The 21,465-nt window shown below is 38.3% G+C and overlaps 1 protein-coding gene across 1 annotated transcript in view; it reads right to left on the bottom strand.

Annotated features, from left to right (window-relative positions):
• The window catches only part of LOC122808238 (putative DBH-like monooxygenase protein 2), a 340,431-nt gene that overhangs the window by 53,061 nt on the left and 265,905 nt on the right, over positions 1-21,465 (bottom strand). Inside the window, exon 11 of the mRNA XM_044079200.1 lies at positions 15,493-15,623. Within this exon, the coding sequence (XP_043935135.1) occupies positions 15,493-15,623 (131 nt within the window). The remainder of the gene's footprint in view (positions 1-15,492; positions 15,624-21,465) is intronic.

Genomic DNA, 21,465 nt, shown 5'->3' with positions numbered 1-21,465 from the left:
AATAAAACCACAATGGTAGGTACAACTTTAAAACATTTAATGTAAAAGTCTGGAAACATATTAAATTGCATCTGATTTTTGATTGTATAAAAATAAATGTTTAACTTATGTTAATAAATTAATTTCTGATAAGCAATGAGGATTCCTTATCATGAAATATTTTTGAATACTGAATCCTATACTAATAAATATGCCAAGTGATGATTAGGTGATGAATGTTAATTAGTAATGTTAGATGGGTTTGAACTTGACCTATTCTGCAAATTTCTTAAGATAAGCAAATTACTGAGGTGAGTAGCAATACTGTATCCTTGTTTCCTACAAATAAGTCTACACCCAGTTACCAGACTAGATCAGAAGCAAACATCATACTAAATTTAATATGTGACTACATTAATGTATGCATGAGAAAACAGCTGTAAGCACCACAAACACTACAAATTTCTTAAGAGATGCAAATTATTGAGGTGAGTAGCAATACTGTAGCCTTGTTTCCTACAAATAAGTCTATACCCAGTTACCAGACTAGATCAGAGACAAACATCACACTAAATTTAATATGTGACTACATATATTTACGCATGAGAATACAGCTGTAAGCACCTCAAACTCTATAAATGTTTCCAATGCTTGTAATATATTTCCTATCCTTAATCTTACCACAATGTAATTACTTGCAAATAAACAAAATGTCTTTTGATCATTACTCATTAGCTCTTGCTCTTTAATAATTTTCAGATATACTATGACTGCCAGTGTCTTAGCACCACTGCAAATAGGGCAAGCAAAAGAAAGGAGCCCTGTCTTGTCCTTCTATCAGGTTTGAAATACAAGGATGTATGGGCATTTGCCCAGATATCAGACAGATACACTCCCAGCTTTTTTAATTGTCCCAAAGATCATATGCACAACGTTTCTTTTCTCTACAGTCATAAGATTCTTGATAAAGAGAATTTTGTTCTCCTTTCACTATTCCCAGTGTATTATTTTTTTCTACCTTTCTGCAATCTGACTACTTTCATTTATTTCCACTGCAATCATTTTGCAATGTGTTTAGCCTCAGTTTATTAAATTTGTAAATCAATAATTTATCATCCTGCAATTCTATTTAAAGTTTAGCTTGCTTTTCCCCCCTTGCTTTAAGAATATTTTGACACCTTGATGCGCTTCGAAATCAGAACACTATCACAGCCAGTCTTACACATAGGCAAACTAGACAGCTGCCTTGGATGCTGTTCAGTGAGGGGCACCTTTCTCCTTTTTATTTATTTGTCTTTCAAGTAAATAAATGTGGTAACAGTGTTTCTACATTTCTTTACTTAAAAAAGAAAAATTCACTAAAAGGCAGAAAAATGTCTCTCAACTCTTAATGTGGTAGTACAGAGGCAACATAATTGGAGGAGTCTTCAAGACAGGTGACAGCAAGATAAGGTGCGCATTAGAAATGCAGCAAAGCAAACTGCCTCAGTGATGTCAAGGTCCTTACCAGCCAGCTGCCACTTACTGAAATTAGTTTAGCTTTCAGATCATAATGCAATCACTTTTGAATTGTCTTTGAACTCTAATAATAATGTTAAAATAAGAAGAATACCAGCATATATAACAGGGTCTATATTACATACTTTGACTACCATATGTATGAATACATAAGTCCGAAGTTAGGGAAGTTCAACGACAAAAAAAAAAAAAAAAAAAAAAGTAAAATAAAAGGTGAACTGTAGCGGGACCTCAGAATCGGTATATTTAAAGAGCGGGGGGTGTGGGGGTGCAGGTGGGCTTTATCCCCTACATATACCCTTTTATTTTATTTTCCCTTTTTTTATTAATTTTTTATGCATACTCGAAGTACTGTAACTTCAGACATATGTGTTCGTACATATGTCAGTCGAAGTTACGGAACTTCGACTATGTAATATAGACCCTATATAAAAGGTTTACGAAAATTTAAATTCTATTTTCTTAAAGGAATTTCCTCCTTTGTAGAAATTAACAATACAGTGGATACTTCAGAAATCTATAGATGGGATGCTCTACAAGCATAGATATGTTCAGTAGAATCACTAATTGGCTATCGAATAAAAAAAAAGCAATGAGGCAATTAATTACGTGAAATTACGGGAAAAACTTGATAACTTAAAACCAGAAGAATAAAAATAATAACATAGAAGAGATCAATAAGCTAAATGACAAATACTTGCACATTTTAAATCATAAAACCAAAATTATTCTTGAGAAGTTTAACATAATTAACTTTTCTATCAACCCAAAGTCTATGCACAATTTAGCCACCAAAGCAAAATTACTCAGTAAATCCAGTCACATAAAAGAAATCTATTCACACAGAAAGAAAGAAAAGAAAAGCAACAGAAATAGAAAATATTCTAAAGGAATTCAGAGGTTATTAAAATGAAACTGATCAACATAATACACTAACAGATCAAGAGGAAACAATCAAAACAATTAATGTTATGTTTTCCTATCTTGCCTTAATTCTTGCTGGTCGGGTTCAGAACCAAACATCGGTTTCTGACTCGGCCTAATACAAAAGCTCGAGAGCTTCTGCTGGCTCAAGGCTAACCCCTATCCCATGATGCTTAGGGTAGATTACCCAGATCTCATTTGCGCTCAAGCAATCGAGGTGTCTTCTGGCTGGCTCGTTGGCTAAGTAGTTTAATTGTTATATATTTCTGTCATAACTCTTAACCTTTTCAGAGAAAATTTCTGTCAGTACTTTTTCTGTCATGTGTGACTAGTTACGAGTGTGGTTTACGTATTTAGTTAGTCAAATTTACCCCCTCTGTTTGTCAGGCCTACTGTCCTCTACAAGCTCATTTTTCTTAGAGATTTCCCCATCTGTTGAGAACCCATTTAAGTTAGAGGGTTCTTAGTGACTCGTTTAACTTAGAGGGCTGCTCCCCTACCCCTGTGTGTCTGTGTTTTCCCTCTGATATAGGAGAATCCGTTTTAGTTAGAGGATTCTTCCTCATAATTTTCTGGTCCTTTAATCACTTTTTTCTACACTTTCTTTAGTGTTTGAAATATAGTTATATATATATTTGTGTGGTGTGTTTTTGTAGTTTAGTGGGCTACCTTTTATTGGTTTAAAGCCAGTTTTTGCAATGCGCACACACACACACACACACACACACACACACACACACACACACATATATATATATATATATATATATATATATATATATATATATATAAAAAGATACATACTGGGTTTTTTTGCATTAAACTTATAGGCTTGTAGTTTTGATAGCCATTTTTTGTCAAGTTAAATTTACAGTTAATTATTATTGCTATTGGTAGTGCCTTTTTTCTTCAGTCATGTCTAATGAGCAAAAAGGCAGTCGGGGTTCACAAAATGTGATCAGTGTAATCAAAAGATGATGAATACTTAAGGGCACACTAGCTGTGTTTATCGTCTTGGTGCCCCCCATTTACAAAACCCGTGTACCATTTCTCATGGATTTAGTAGCAGGGTTCTGCTAGAGCGTAAAAACAAGCTTATTGTCAGGGGCTTATTATAGGTTCCCTTCTCAGAAACTTTAGAGGGATGCCAGAGCTCCAAACCATAATCTCCTTCTTTGAAATCTGAAAAAGTGAGTAAAAGATCTGCTGTCTCTAAAAAAGTGGTTGCTTCAGAACCAAGGGCTCTTGGCTCTGACAAATCTAAATCTACCTACTAAATCTACCTATTCAGCTCCGCCTGTGACCACACATTTTGGAAAGGGCAAGATCTCCTTCATTATCCTCCCATTCCTCCAGGAGCTTATCTGATGATGACATGGAGCTGGTGGAGAAGATACTGCTTCGAACACCAACGCTGGCAAAAATTTTATTGCCTCCGGCCTCAAAGGAATCAGAACCATCCAAAGCACCATCCCCATCCTCGATTCCTCCTCCAACCTGACTTGTGGTTTCGAAGCCTGAGATCTTGGGTCCAACAGTAGTGGAGGCATTGGAACAGAGACCTCTCTTAGGTTCATTGGTTCCATCTGCTCAGACTACCTCGGTTAAATCAGATTTCGAGGACTCTAGGAGCCGACGTTCACTGTTGAGTGGGGGGGGGTTGGCATGGACAGTTGTCCGATCCGACTCTACCTCTCCATGCCTTGGCAAGGTTGACCTTGGCTCCTACATCAGTTTCAGAGCCACCCGCTCTGTCTCAGGGTTGGTCCTCTGTATCTTCAGAGTCGAAGACCTCTTCGGAGCAGGGTAAGGGGGCTTTTTAGCTGATGGAGAGAGTGCTGTCACCACAGACAGCTCCACTCTCTAGCCCAGGTTCTCTTCCCTCCCAGGCACCTGTGTTGGTCTCATCATCACCTCCTCCCCCCAGCGTAGATCCCTGGAGCCCAAGGAAGCCCCTGCGGGCAGCATCAGCTCTTCAGAAACTTCACCAGAGTACCCCTCTGAGGAAGTCCCTTGAAACAGATTGTGCAAGAGGAAGCACATAGAATCCCCAATGAGTCTATCACTTTAGATACCGACCTGGATGATTCGAAAGGGTCCCCATGGTCCCCCCTCTGAGGATGTCTCCTTTGCTGACATCCTTGAGATCCTTAACTGATGGGTGGCTGGAAGCCCACCAACCCTTCAGAGGATGAGTCAGTATACCTGGAGGCTTTTGGGTCTCACCCTTCCACCTCCTGGGCATCTCTTCCCTACGACCAGCTAATGAATGTAATATCTCAAAAAGATTGGACTTCTCCAGATACAGTGGAGCCTGTTCTGCGGAGGCCTAATAATTTTATTACAGCTCCTACAGAAAAGGAATTTTTAACCAAAGGTGTCCCTGTAGATGCAATGGTGGTGGCAGTGGCTACCAAGTACTAGTTGTCAGAGACCTCCTCATCTGTCCACCTTCAAATAAAGAATCGCGGACTATGGACAAATATGGAAAGCGTGCTTTTTCTTCAGTGGCATTTACACTGTGGTAGCTGAATTACTTGAACCATTTTACAAGACTTCAAAGAGTTTACACTGTGGTAGCTGAATTACTTGAACTATTTTACAAGCCTTCAAAGAGATCTCCTAAAAGAGCTGGGACATACTCTTCAGGGAACAGTAGCTTCAGGGATCACAGATAAATTTTCCTCTCAGGTCTGCACCCACAACTCAGTTGTTAACTCCTCCATGCAACTGATTTCATATGCAGCTGATGGAGCGAGCAGGGCAGCAAGTACAGGAATTTCCTTAAGGAGGCATTCCTGGATGCATTTATGCAATTTTGCGAAACTCTTCAAGTCTTCCTTCACCATGGCTCATCTCTTTTCGGACCAAAAGTGAAAGAAACTTTGACCAGGTATGAATAGGAAGGAAAACCTTGTCTGCTGTAGGAGTCTGTTTTTCTGCCCACACTTGACCTTATCCCAAAGGTCAGAAAGGCGGCAAAATGCGGTTTTGCAAATCCCAAAAAGGTTTTTCCGACACACGTGGTGAAACTTCCCCCAGGGGCACAGGGGGAAGTAACAATGGAAGACGCCAACCTCATGGCAGAGGGGGTCCACAGAATCAGGGCGACAGAGATACATTCTCTGGCAGGCCCTTTCAGTGGTGGGAGGGTGGCCTAATGGTTGAAGTGTTTGCCTTACAAACACAAGGTGCAGGGATGAGTCTCACAAGGGATAATTGGTTAGGCTTAAAATGGCTCGCAAGGGCAGTTAGCTTAGTACTAATCTATGAACCTATGAAAGGAGGCCCACCTGTCCTTCTCTGGAGGCAGTCGGGAGACACTTGTCACTGTACCCAAACACCTGGCTAGAAATCACTCAAGACAAATGGGTACAGGCAATCATATCCAGAGGTTATTACATACCCTTTTCCACCTCCCCTCCCATAAATCACTCATTCCAGACATTCCACTCAGTCAGAGGAACTATGCAACATCAGAGATACACAAGTTGATAGAAAAAAAGAGTCATCCAAAAGGTCCCCGCAGACCAGATTGGATCCGGAACTTACTCAAGGTTCTTTTTAGTTCCAAAAAAAGACAGGGGACTGGAGACCCATTCTGGATCTCAGCAGATTGAACAGGTCTGTAAAAAAAATCAAAGTTCCAGATGGTGACACTGCAGTCTATATTCCCTTTTCTCAGGAAAGACGATTGGATGTGCTCGATAAAACTCCAGCATGCGTATTACCATATAAAAATGGACAGGCGTTCCAGGAGACATGCTTTTGGCAGGGACCCAAGTCATTTCCAATTTCTAGCCCTGCCCTTTGGTCTCACTACAGCCACCAGCATGTTCACCAAATGCATGGCAGTGGTTACGGCTCTCTTGAGATGTCTAGGATTCCGTGTGTTTCCATACCTAGATAATTGGCTCCTGAGCGCCACTACCAAGCATCTAATACTACAAGCAAGGAATGAAACCATACTTCTTTGCTCCAGGCTAGGCATTAGAATAAATTTAAAAAAATCTGCTTTGTTACCTTCACAGCGCATTACTTTCTTATGTGCAGAGTTGGATTCAAAAGAAATGGTGGCAAAACTTACCCCAAGAGAATTCAGTCCCTACACTGTCAAACCAGGAGCTTGATATCAAGAAGAAAGGTTCAGGTAAGGTCTGTGTTACAGGTTCTGGGTACCATGGCAGCGGCAATTCTTCTAGTACCTCTAGCATGTCTGTAAATGAGGGTCCTCCATTGGTTGCTCTTTATCCAGTGGTCCATGCAAGAGCTGCCCCTGTCACATCAGATAATTATCACAGATTCATGCAAAAAGGATCTTCTCTGGTGGCTTCAAATTAACCAGTTATTCTTGGGCTGCCCGTTTATATTCCTGCAACCGACTGCTGTACTGACCACGGACGCTTCCCAGATCAGTGGGGGGGGGGGGCATTATCTGGGAAAGACTGTTCAAGCCTTATGGCGAGAACACGAGAACCACTTGCATATCAATGTCCTAGAGATGAGAGCAGTGCTCTGTGCATTGTAGGCATTCCAGGACTCTCTCCTGATAGGAACTATTGCAATTCAAACAGAAAACATGTCAGTAATGTGGTACATAAACAAACAGGCAGGACCCAAATTGTATCCCCTATGTCGAGAGGCACAACAGGTATGGCAATGGGCTGTCTCTTCTCAACATTTTCTGACAGCAAACTCACATCCCGGGAAAATCCAATGTGATAGCGGACAAACTCAGCAGACTGATTCTGTTGCCTCATGAGTGGTCCCTGAAACAAGAAGTTGCGGAAGAAATCTTCCTAAAATGGAGACAGCCTTGCTACGAACTTTTCACCATGTCCATTAACACCATACGCAGCAGCTACTTTGCCATCATCCCCCCCCCCCGGGAAGTCAACAAGGGATGCACTCATACATGATTGGCCCCCAGGACTTCTTTTTGCTTTTCCACCCTTCTCCTTAAAGTACTTCAGTAAGCCAGCACGTTGAACAGCACTATGATACTCATTGCACCTTACTGGCCTCGACAAATTTGGTTCCTCTTTCTCTGGGCACATCTTCTGGAGGAACCGTGGATTCTCGACCCAGTTCCAGACCTTTTGAACTACTCATCAGGAATGTTCCATCCATCCATCCAGACCCTCAAGTTGACAGCATGGCTGCTCCAATTCCACAAATAGCCAGGTTTTTTGACTTTTCCCCTGTAGTTAAACATATCTTGATCTCTTCCCACAAACCTTCTACCAGAAAACTGTATTCCAGTAAATGGAAAAGATTTTCATACTGGGCAGTTAAGCACAATATAGATCCTTTTACAGATCCTATCACAGCAGTTCTAGAATTTCTCTCCAAACGTTTTGACAAGGGTGCAGCAGCAGCTACCATCAGGGTACAGCTAGCAGCCATATCTAATTTCCATATTGGGGAAATGGGAATGTCTATCATGCAAGGCCCTTTTAAAAGGTACCTTCCTGCTAAGACCCTCAATCAGAGAACCTCCAGCCATTTGGACCTATTGTTAAAATGAGTGGGCTAATACACAGCAGATGCAATCATACAAGCTGGAAAGAGTTGATCCTGTCAAAACTGTGGCAGAAAGGAAAAGTATTAATTATTGGAGACAGCAGAGTGTTTGTACAAAATGATGATTTACTGTACACCAGGCAGAAGAGAAGCAAATTTATCGCAACAATTAGGGATTGTCAAGAAACAGGTGTGAGGTTCAAGCTGCTGTATCCAGCTGACTTCAGAATCTTGTTTTAGAGAAGGGTCAGAGACATTTTTTGATGCAGAACACGCTAATGAGGGAATACAAGTTTATCCAACAAACAGTGAGCCTTCAGACAGAAGGGTATTCTCATTCTTTTGACAATAGAGCTCATAGAGAGACTTCGCCAGTGAAACCCTTTCCAATGCTCCAACAGAACATGCTTCAGAGACAAAGGAAAGCACAGGAGCAGATTAGATGAATCAGGATGTCCTTGGATAGGGAGATGAAGTTGAACAGGAAGAAGATCAGCAACACTGTAATTAGTAAATATATGTGAGATTATAAAGCATCAATCACATTTGTAAAATGTTGTTGTGTCTTTCGGCTTCTTAGGGGTCGCCACAGCGGAACGCCGATCCGCTAATGATTGGCAGTTGATTTTTACGTGCTGAGTTGCCAGCCCTAAGGCAAAACCTTCAACGAAGGTACGCCCATTCACGCATGTCTCCACGTAGAAGACGCTCTAGCTGAGAGTCGAACCAGACAGCGTCTTACTGTGAGGCGACAGCGCTACCGCAGCACCACCACTTTTGCAAAAAAATGTGGCTGAAAAAGATTGGACTTTTTTTACTCTGTAAAACTTGTGGATGGACTACAATGCATATACCCCACTTTGTCACTAATTTTTAGAAGGACCCTAAAAGGAAGAAACTAACTGTAAGTAAAACAATGTTTTGTTCTTAATATTTATATAAAATATTTCATTATATTAACTGCATGTTATATAGTAAAGCAGTTTTGTGTAGTATGCAATCAGGGATATTTTAAATATGGAGGGTCTTTTCAATGATTGCTGTGTGTGCTAATCATATTAAAGCAAATAAGTATTTTTTATTTGTAAGAAATACAAGCTTTACAATGTGATAACAGATGAAAGGCTGGGAAAAAGTTTAAGTGAATATGCCGTGATCTCAGGCTGCTGTGATGGGGGTGGGGAATGAAAGGACACTGATGACATTATATGTAGAGTTGAGATGTTTTCTTTTATTTTTGCAAATATGAATATCTATTTTAATGCTATTTGCTTAATCTATAAACAGGTTTATTAAGCAAGTAAGCTTGAAAAATAAAACAAAATGATGAAAACCAACAGTAGTCCTAAGTTTCTTGCACATGCAATATTAGATTGTTTTTTTTCCATTAGTAAAGTTTCAGTTGGAGTCAAGAAGTCTGCAACTGAAGGCAGTTGTGCATTTTGTTCTGAAATTGACAAAGACACCTTCATGCATCTGCTAAGTTGTTAGCTGTTTTATTTTTCTTCTTCTCAGTGCTAATTTTTCATTGAGATGAGCTGTCTGCAGGCACAAGCAATTAATCTCGAGGCTTTTCAGCATTCTTTTCTAAGGAAAATGCACAATTTAAAGGTACAAGGGGAAGCAGTTCAGTGAAAAATAAAGTTTGAAATTATTGGAAGTGAATAAGAGAAAGCAGCTTCCCTAGCAGTCTTAATACTTTAATGCATTTAATAGAACAATGTATAATTTAGTTTGATTTAAAGATAGCCAGTGCACTTTTTCTTAGGGATAAAACTTAATGTTTTCTGAAAGCATACAAGCTGCATTTCACATTTGGGAGGGGAATAGGTAGAAATGAAAAAGAAAGGGCCCAATTCCAAAAGACTTGTTCTCAGTGTAAATGACCACTTACACTAAGAGCAAGCTGGCATCAGGTCTTTTGGAGTCTGATCCCCGGTGTAGGCCTGTTTATAGAGAGATATGATACTAAAATAATTCACTTACACTGAGAGCAAGTCTCTCAGAATTAGGGCGGGCTTACACTGAGAGCAACTCTTTTGGAATCAGGCCCAAAGAGATATGGCTAAGAAGTAAGGAAATATTTAGAGGGGCCAACAATAGTTAAAAGTATTGCAGAATAAGGTGAAATCTCACAGAAGAAGAAGAGGAACAATTGCAGATTGCTAAGGAGAAAATAAGGAAATAACTGTATAATATGCACAAGTTTAGAAAGCTTGCTGTTAAGCAACTGTTTTTTATAATAACTCAAGAGCACAAAAACTTTTTGCACGACAAGAAAACTAACCAGAGACCTTGTAGAGGTATTAGATACATTTTGGGAATTTTATAAAAATTTGTATAAAGCAAAGAAATGAGGAAATCAAGAAAGAGCAAAAATGGAAATATCTATGGAAGACTTAAGTATGCCAAGGCTAAAGGTACATGAGGCTCAACAATTAACATTTACAGATAGGAGGAGATGAGATAAAAACAATGACATATAATTAATCTGCAGGAAAGTCTACAGGAACAGATAGTATTCCTGTGAAAGTTTGGAAGGTAGGAGTTAAGAAAGTGATAAATATCTGGAACATTTGGTTTAACAATATTTTAAAAGGGGAAGGCAGCACTAATATCTTGGATGAAAGCTGTAGTGGCTGTAATACCTAAAGATGGTAAAAACCCATCAGACCCAGCTTTATATAGCCCCATTTCATTTTTAAAACATTATAAAGTATCTATGTCTATAATAACTAACAAACAGCAAAGGTGTTACCAACACTGACAAATATGGATTAATGTGGTTTTGTGTAGAGAAGGCAAACATCTGATAACATTAATGGAACAATTATAAACCAGTGAGAAGCAGAATATAAGAAAATACTGCTGTCACTGGTTGGTCTTAACGCAGACAAAGCATTTGTCACAGAAAATTGAGTAAGGCACTGGAAGCATTTGCATTCCCTGATACAATAATAAGGGTAATTAGGAGGCTATATGAGGGATCAGAGGCTAGAATTAAAGTGGAAGGGTTCCTCTCTAATAAGCTGTGTCTGAACAGAGGGAACCCTGTGTTATTTGCTATATATTTAGAGCCACTAACGAGGAAAATAAGGGGCTCAGAAATTCAAGGATATAACTGCTATAGTAAACGAAAAGTTAGCTGTATTTGCATATATTATTTTGTACCTGATTTATCCAGAAAAGGACATCTCTGTTGTGAAACATTCTGAGACTGTCTCAAGTCTTTTAGGGATGTAAAACATCCATATTTATGGGGACACAAGAAGATGAAGTATTTAGAAGCAAGGATTAAAACAGATTCTGTTATGGCAACTAAGGATATGTGGGAAAAGACTAAACAAAATACAATACAAAAACTGAGAAACTGGAAGCTCTTATTTATGGAGATGGATATTAAGATCCAAGCAGTGAAAATGATTTTAGCCCTTTAGTTTTTATAAAGAGGTCAGGGATATTTTTTATCAACCAGAGGAGAAGTTGTGGACAATAATTAATAATAAGTTGAAAGAATTTCTCTGGGAAGGAAGAGAGCAAGAGGGATATGTTGATCCTTCCAGTAGAACACTGTGGTTTAGGACTACATGACTTGAAGAGATATTTCAGAGATATACAATTAAGATTCATAAAGATAAGACAAGCAGAAGGCCATAATTAAAGTGGAAAGGGGTGATGATAAAGCACGGGGAGTATTCAAGAAATAATGAGAGTGAGATTTTGGATGCAGATCTTTATGGAAAATAACAGAATATGTTTCTGTCTTATTAATATAATATTTTGTATGGTTGTGCCTAAGAACTAAGCCAACATGAGAATGAAGAAAGGAGATTTTGCCAATAGGGATGACTGCATGTAGGGGTACAGAGAATAGGCAAGAGTGGGCTGGAACCTATTGGAGAAAACTGGCAAAGGATCCATGGTATTGGAAGCAAATAACTAGAGAGGTAAATGTAACAGACTGGGATGAGGCCAAAAAGACATTTGGACTGCAGGCTAGAGACTGCCATCCTTACCAGGGACTGATATCAGAGTAGAAGCAAAGAAAAAGGGGTAGGACAATCCTATGTGAAAGATCTGCTCTGGTAGAGTTTTCCATTGAAACTAGAACAGAAGCTGCTGTTAAAAAGGGGATAATTAGTATGATATATGAAATATTGCACTACAACTATAAGAATCAATCTGAGAAGGTTTGAAAGGATTGGGAAGAGAGACTGAATAAGCAATTTACAAGGGAATCATAGTAGGAAATGTGTATGAGTCTCAAGTATGCAATAAATTCCAGAAGGTTTAAGATTTTTGCTTGGAAGTTGTCTGCAAAGGTATTTTTATAAATTGAGCAGACTTCAAAGAATTGTTCCTCAGGTAGATAGCAAAAAATGGGAGAGGTACTGGGAAGAAGAAGAAAGAGGTAAATGGGTGTTTTTTGTGTGTTTGGAGTTATTGGCATATTTTAAAAAAAATTTAAAGAAAGATTATCAGAAATATTAGCAAATGGCTTTAAAATAATGAAATAATTATTTATTTGAGGCAAACAGGATCTGGAACCTAGAGACCTAGTAAGACCTAAAGTAAGACCTTAATTTTGATGGCTGCCAACAAAGAAAATAGAAACCAATGTCTAAATGAACTGTATTTGAAGTACTGAATATTGTAACAGTGATACAAAACTGCAAGTGGGATCTTAGACAAGATAATTAGCAATTTACATAGAAATAAATAGAAATTCCGGAAATTATACATGCAGAGTAATGTTCAGGAGGAGGAGGAGTGATGTTTAAAGGAAGACAAGAATTGAGCAATTTATGTAATATTAAACTGATGATACTTATATATGTAATGTATAATTACGTAAATGGAAACATGCTAATATGTTATTTCTATTATCACAGATTTGTCCATGTCTTAAGTGATAATGTAATAAAGGTGTTTGACTACTAATTCAACCTACTTAAAACAAGAGGGTGGTGAAAATATATGCAGTAAAGATAATGTCAATGTTAGAAACACAGAAGCAGTGAAAAAAGGAAACTTTAGGTGAACTTCAGAGGTAATTTGTTAATCCCACAGATTCATGTCAGTAACTTAAATATAATATACAGTGCTACTCAAATTTCCTTGATTTGCAGCTCTACAATGTCACTACTGTAAATTAATCCATGTAGCTGGTGTGGGAAATATATTTCTAATATAAAAATAAAAATACTAATTCAGCATATCGTGTAATATAATCTACCATCCAGATATCAGAGTTTATTTTTATTTATATGATGTTCTGTAATGTAGACTTACATTTCATACCTACCTAGGGGCAATATGGGGACTGTCAATTCATCTATTGATGTCTACACAATGTGGGACGAAACTAAATTGCTTGGTAAGAAACCATATGGACCAGGGATAACATGCATACTTTAAACAAGAGTGCCAGACAAGAAGAAAATCATATAAATAAGTACTGTGACACATCAAAGGTACCTATATATATATATATCACTGTGGAATCAAATCTGTAGTAAAATGTTTGTAATACAAAAAAAAACTTAAATAAATAAATACATCCTTGCAAGTATTACGGTCTAGCTTGGTCATAAACCATACAGTGCCATACAGCTGAATTATAATTAAACAGTAAACTTGGAGGTGCGGTTGTGTATATCTTAAGCTCTGTTTACAAAGGGCATATCATCCTTGAGAATATGCCACTGAACAGCAACTTGCTGAATGAATGTATGTGAAAGGTAACAGTGATCTGCATGATAACAGCCAGCTTTTGCTGAAAGAATGTGTTCTGAGTTGCTAATGTAAAAAGAGTTTCAACAAAGTTGGTATCGGTTGTTGCTGTTTTCAGTCTGAGTTTCTATGTGTATGTGTGTCCGTGTGAGCACACTCATACGCCTCTAGTGGTCTATGTATTTATTTATATATGTGCCTATGTGTGAGACTCTATGTAAAGGTGAAGGTCTTTGGTGGAACTAAAACTCTATGGACCATAACTATGATCTTTAGATCTGCAAGAATTTAACAAGAAACAGGCAGAATGTACACTAATGCTTTCCCTGCTCTTTATCACCAAGTATTCTATCTGTTCCAAGGAGCACCTATATTGAAGTTACTGTGGGTATATTTGTCTGTGTGTGTGTGAAGAACAAACGTTAATATTAGTAAATGCTTTTTAATGTTGTGGAAAAAAAAGAATGCTCATATGAGCGAATGTTCTTTCAGATGGAGTTTTTGCCAGCAGTTTTTTGTATGGCATCACATTGCAAAGGGGTAAGGGAATTTCCCCTAACTCTGTTGTAGTGCAATCTCTGACTTAGTATATATAATTAGCAGGGGATGAAGGCAAGTGCAGCAGAGCTTGCCACCTGCAAAAAAAATAATTTTACTTTTGCATATTTTCAATAATATTATATTTGCTCTAAAATGATTGGTCTTTGTGGGTTCACTCTTGTGAATGTTTGATATTTTAAGAGACACTCATATCTATATACACATATTAAATATAAATACATATATGTAGCAGGGGTGGCATGGAACAGCTTCCACACCATTGGAGGTACAGAAGAATAAAGCCTGCTACAAAAGTACATTGAAAGTCTAACAGTGAGTGTCAGGATTCAGATTTTTTTCTAAGACTTGCAGTTTGGTTTCAAGTGTTGTGACTCGCTACACTGGGTCTTGCACTTATGACTAGGAGCTAACAGTCTATATAATCAGAGGTCAGTGCTATGGGAATTTCATACAGTGGTGGTACAAAGGCCACATTGCCTTGAAATGGGGCTGTGATGGGGAAAGTGTCTTTTTAGCCATAATAATCTTTTTTCAAGAGAACAGTTTTGGCTATTTTTTTTAACTGTTATTGACTTTCAGAGTGATTCTTTTGCCATGCAGATAGGGAACCTATTTACATGGTGTTACATATTTAGCATCTGAGCACAGGTAAAATAGTTACATCTCTATTTTTTCTTCGTTTTTTTTTTATTTTTAATAAATCAGCATTAGCTGAATAATACTTCTATAATTTCATTAATACTGATCACATTTAAAGTAGTTACATTTCCATTTTTTTGCTGCAGTTGTTTTCTTTGAGTAAATCATCTTTAACTGAATAATACTTGTATAGTTGCACTAATCCTGTTCAAATTTTTCCATAAATGACACATTTATTTACATTTTTGACTCAGATAATCTGAATCAACAGAAGCCCGTTTTTCAATGAAGGCCCATGGAAAAAAGCTTCTCAGTTATTAAGACACGTTGTAATATTAAACAAATATTGTGCTGTCACTATGTTACCTTACAGGAAAAACATCAACTTTCTGTAGGAATCATGCAACCACGAAATACAATTTGTTTAGTACTCAGTATCACACAGCACAGCAGATCTTTAAAGAAAAGCTAATTCATATTGGATATGTGCCCTGTTTTTCAATCCAGGAAACAGAAATTAATGAAAAATAAAATTCCCAAGGCATGATCTCCTTCAATCAAAAAATGATTTCAGTTAAATGCAGAGATTCAGACAGAGAAAGCGGGAGATCTTACCCAGTTCCATTGTAGCCAACAGCACGTGCAATGTAGTCTGAGTCATAGAAACTGTTGCATGATGAGACACTGTTTTTGGGATAGTAGTAGAAAAACCCAGTGCACATTTCATCCATTGTTCCCATTCCACTCTGTAATCATATATCAGAATAGCAGATTAAAGTCATCAGCTGCCAAGCAGTATGGCAAATTTAGAATCACCTTTCTAAACACCAGCAAAGCATTATTACTTAAAACTAGTAACTGAATACCCTGACATTTCATAGTTCAACCACAATAACTTCTTACAACACTTTATTGTACCTTCCCAGTGACCTACTTACACTGAGCATGCTTTAGAATTCATAATGAAAGTATGTCTACAAATAATTTTAAAACACTTTTGTTCACAAGATTTAATTTGCAAATACAATTGACCTACATATCGAGATCAAAATAAATTAACATGATTTCATGAACTATGTGATTAATACTACATTTTAGAATAACGTTTTATAAACAGGTATTATAAGGCTCTTGTAAATTATTGTAACTAATAAGCATCAGTATTTACTAGCTGCAATTTATTTTTACTCTAGTGTAGCAATATATATTGTTTAATTTATTGCATCATATTGTTAGCCTAGTTACGTAGTACGGTTGTAACTAAAATGTTTTTTTGAATTCAATCTACTTACCCATTTACCTAGCTAATAAAAATATACATGTGTACATTAACAGAAATAGGTCATATTAACAAAGAATTGTAGGAATGGCAATCAGAGGTTCACAATCAATGAATTGTTCATGTTATGTATACCACAACCAAATAGCAGTACTGACTCCATAAACCATAGTAAAGTAAAACATCCATTGCAGTAGCTGTCCTGCATGTTGAAGGTCTTCTAGTTTTACCCTATACTTATTAGAGCTGACAAATACTTTGCCTGAACTTGAGATGGCTTGACAGTGACTCCCTGTTGCTGATATATTAAATGACAAGTTAAATGAAGATGTACAAAGTGTCACCAATGTAGTCAAACTGCACAAGAATATCGGTGTGCTATATAGAAAGTTATCACTTTTCACAAACTAACATGTAGCTGACAGCACTAATGTGTGTAGAGACAAAGGTGTGAAAACACTCGCAGGAATTTCCCAGATTTCATAACTATTAAATATGCTTTATGCACTGCAGATCAAAAGGGAAACACTGACATCTTTAATCTGTACAGATCACAAGAACATACATAGGAAATCTCATAAATTCACAGGTAAGTATTAAGCTAGTTGTCTTTGCAGGCCACTTTAAGACTAGGCAGTTTCCCTTTTTTTGCTCAAAATGACCTATTCCATTTTTTACAGACTGGCCTTACCCATCCCATGGTTCATAATTATATCTTACCCTTAATGAGAATAAATGGGATCATACCAAAGATAATTTGAGGGGACCTATAAATGGGATAAAGCATTTAGGAGTTGCCCTTGTCCATTAGAAATACTGGGGGCAGTCCTGGGGTAAATGTTCTATTTCCCATACATAGACCCAAGTTTCACTTGAATACTGACAAGGAAGAAGTTTCTATAATGTTGATGGGCAGTTCGTTCCAGAACAGCGATACCCTGTGGGAGATATCTGCCCATCCCTCAAAACCATTCTGTTAACGTTGAAAAAGAACATATAGACTGAATATTTTTGAGGTCATTTGAATTGCTGATGTGCAGTAAATCCATCAGCATTGGATCGGAGCATGTCTTGTATGGCAGACACAGGTCACTTCTTAGCAGTCTGTAGGATACCAAGTATAGTGACAGGGCTTTGAGTCAATCCATGTACGACATGTTGTCTAAGCTTTGTATCACAGATTCACAGGAGGTTACTAGGCTAATGGCCCTAGAGCCCTTACAAGCCTAGCCATGTTATACCTGAGTTACCCTTACAATCCTAGCCATGTTATACTCCAGTTACCCTAACTGACCTTAGTTAGATGGGCCTTATTTGCTAAGCCAGTGTGAGGTCAGCACTGACTACCCCTGTCCATGAGGGACTTTAAGTAAGATATCTCTGTGGGTGTTCCAGTTGTTGCATGTGTCTGGACAGATGTATGCCAATGAAGGCATTACATTCAATGTAAGTGAGTAAGAGGAGACAATGACATCCTAACATCTTGATAAAATCTCTTTATTTATAAGCTGTGCAATATAGGAGGACTTTATTATAATGGACACATGTTAGTCAAAAGTTTGGTCACTGTCCACATAAGTTCCTAAATCCCGAATAACTAGGTCAGATCTCAGGGACATATTGTTAATGTGGTAACTTTACTGGAGGATGACAAAGTCATGCAAGGATTCAATGACTGTTCCTAGCTTGCTGTCATCTGCAAACTTATTCAGCCAGAGCCTTTTTGTATTGGCTTTTACTTCAGAAAAACAGATGCTCCAAAGTTAGTTACGAAAAATAAAACTGTCAAAGATTCCAAAGACAACCACAAAACATTCTGTAGCTATGTCAATAATCTAAATGGCAATGCTCAGATCTGCTCTGAGCTACAACAGAATGGCATTAAATATACTGATCCCAAGGATATTGTCAATATCCTGGCAGATTGATTAAGTGCAAACTTCACCCCCCTCTCACCCCCTAAACAGCCCATCTAAATACCGAAAGATTTCCAAATTCTGGTAATAACGGACACACAGGTAAAAACGCACTCTCCAAAGCTAAGAATACAGCATCCATGGGGCAAGACAACATCCCAGACTGTGTACTACATGAACTACAAAATGAACTGGCACCTCACCTAAATGTCATGTTTAATCATAGCCTTACTTCAATTCATGCCCACAGCTACAGTTATCCCACTCCACAAGGTGGGATCTACCATGGATCCCGGGAACTACCGCCCCATCAGTCTGACGAGCCTGATCTGCAAGGCCATGGAACGTATTATCATGGAACTTATAAACAAAGACATTGGTAATCTTAAAACACTGGACCACACATAGTTTGGGTTCGCAATGGGCCAATCTTGTCTCCTGAAACTGACTGACTACTTTGAATCAGTCTCCAGAGCTGTGGACAAGGGTAAGGTGGTCCACACAGCCTATCTGGACCTCGCCAAGGCCTTCAACACCATCCCCCACTCTGGAATCTTAGATAAACTTACTAAGCTGGGCATTAATAACTATGTCACTCGATGGGTTGCCAACTGGCTTATTGACAGAACCCACATTGTAAAAGTAGTCGACTCCAAATCCAGCTCCAGAAAAGTGACAAGTGGAGTACCTCAGGGTTCAGTCCTGGGACCACTCTTGCTTGGCATCTACTTCTCTGAAATACAGGCCAACACTAAGGTACTCTGGATAACAAAGTTCGCAGATGACTGCAAACTGGGAGCCATTACTGAATCCTCAAATTATGTGAATATTCTACAAAAGGGCCTTACAGAAACAGATGCTTGGTGCTAGAGTCATAGGCTCAAGCTCAATTCCAAAAAATGTATAGTTATCCCCTTTGGGAAAAAACAAGTACCTGTGAATTACCACCGAAAGTGTCATAAGAGATTTAGGGACACAGGTAGACAGTGGTCTCACCTTCGATAACCACATCGCTACAACAGTCAGGAAATCCTTCTATGTGGCACACCTCATCACTAAGGGCTTTTCATCCAGAAAAAAGGAGGTCACTGTCCCATTGTAGTCTTCCCTCATTAGACCCATTATAGAATACAACGCCCCGTTTGGTATGTATCTCTCAAGACATCTGTAACAACTGGAAAGGCCACAGAAATACCTCACTAAAAGAATCACAGGCCTAAAGCAGATGCCCTATGCTGACCATCTAAAAAAACTCTACCTATACTCTGTCGCATATCGTCTACTCAGAGGCGATCTCTACTTAACATACAAGGCCATGTCAAACCCAGAGCTGTTGGACATGCTACATTTAAAGAAATCCCAATCCCTCAGCAACACATGCTCCAGGGATCTAAACCTTGTCATCACAATGAACAAAACATGCTGGAGGGTTAGGTTCCTGACCCAGAGACTCCCCAGACTCTGGAATAGACTCCCCATACATGTTAAGCAGAGTGCCTCTTTGGCCCTCTTCCAAAGGAGCCGTGATGATTGGATGGGAGACAGGAAATTCACCCCTGGGATCACATCACTTTCCCTGTTAGACAGGGGTCCAGGGAAGTAAATACTGTGGGAAGAAAGAGCCGGGGAATTGTTATGGCTAGGCTTGTACAGGCCCTAAGGCCGATAGCCTAGTACCAACCTAAGAACCTATGAACCAACAAGAGAGGTCCTAGCACAGAATCCTTGGGAAATCCACTGGTGACTGCTCTCTCAGTGGAGGTAAATTCCTCTATCTGAATTTCTTTTACCCTATCTGTGAGCCAGAAGGCAATCCACCAGGTGACATAGGGGGTTTATTCTCAGTTTATTTAGCCTTTCTATTATGAGTGAGTATGGAACTGTCTCAAAAGCATTGGCCAGATCAAGGTATGCTGTGTGTACTGTTTTGCTTTCATCCATTGTTTTGGTGACCTTTTCAAAACATCCACCAAGCTGAGTAAGCATGGCCTGCTCTTGACAATTCCAAACTGAGATGGGTCCAATGTCTGGAGGTTCCCTATATCCTGAATGATTAGTTTAATGATAAGTCTTGCCAGCAAAACTACCACCAAATACACTTTCTGGTATACAAATAGGAAAAGGGTTAGACAGTTCCAGTTGAGTAGCTTACATATTATAGTGATGGAATTTATTCAGTGAAATAGATCTTACAGGACAGTGAGCTGAAAGAGAGTGACAGTGAGATGCTGCAAAAATAAAATTTGATGTTGTTAATCTTCATTCATTCCTCAACGTATGGGTTAAGATTACACTGCTAGAAACACTACTTTCACCAGGACTTCATGAACTCTGGTATGTTTCTATGTTAGGTAAATCTCAAGGATTTTTTTTAATATATTTTTTCCTTGTTTAAATAGCAATTTCAGATTTTTCTAATGTGTACACACCCCTGCTAAATGACAGGTTTTTGTGATATATGTGTTTGTGTATGTGTATATATATATATATATATATATATATATATATATAAATATATATGTATGTATATGGGTCTACTTCATATGATCGAAAGCTCATATGATCATCAAACTTTTCAGAGAGACCAAAACACCTAAAGCTCAAAACACTGAAAATGCATTTGATCGAAACTTATAACATCGACAGATAAAAATCAAAGCATTATGCCCTTTCCCCACTGTAGCACGACCCTGGAGTTAGAGTAAATATATATAAGGGGGTGTGGGGGACACAGACCCCCACATTGGGAGGTGTGGGGGCGAAGCCCCCCCACATACATAATAAATTTTAAACATACACATGGATAGTTATGACAGAAATGACAATATTTATCTAAATAATGTGGGGGGCTCTGCCCCCCCATCTATCTATTCTAACTCCAGGGTCGCAATATAGTGGGGAAAGGGCATAATGCTTTGATTTTCATGTGTCGATGTTATGAGTTTCGATCAAATGAGTTTTCGGTATTTTGAGCTTTAGGTGTTTTGGTGTCAGTGAAATGAGTGTCGATCATATGAGCTTTCGATCATATATAGTAGATATATGGTTACAACTTACAAAAGTGAACACTTGTATAACAGAATGTTCTTTTTAATGCCAGTTTTGGCAGCAGCCTTTTATATGAGAAAACATTACGGGGGAGGGGGGTATGGGAATTTGACCTAACCTCCTTGCTGTTTTATCTCAGAGATGGTATATATCATTAGCAGCAGTGTAGGGGTGCAGGGAGGCTTGCATTGTAAAACCACTTTAATAGGTAAAATTTAAAAAAATTAAGTGCTTTCGTCCATAACAAGGACTCAAGAACTACTTCAATATGAAATAAAAAGTTATTAAGCATGCAATTACATCTAAAAACACCTCCCCCTTAAATTCATTGACTGAACAGCAAAT

The sequence above is a fragment of the Protopterus annectens genome, chromosome 8.part0 (genome assembly GCF_019279795.1).
Source record: "Protopterus annectens isolate FY-2018-M chromosome 8.part0, PAN1.0, whole genome shotgun sequence".
NCBI classification, from domain to species: Eukaryota; Metazoa; Chordata; order Ceratodontiformes; family Protopteridae; genus Protopterus; species Protopterus annectens.
The sequence above is the reverse complement of the archived record's forward strand: the minus strand, read 5'-3'. Positions and strand labels throughout refer to the sequence as shown.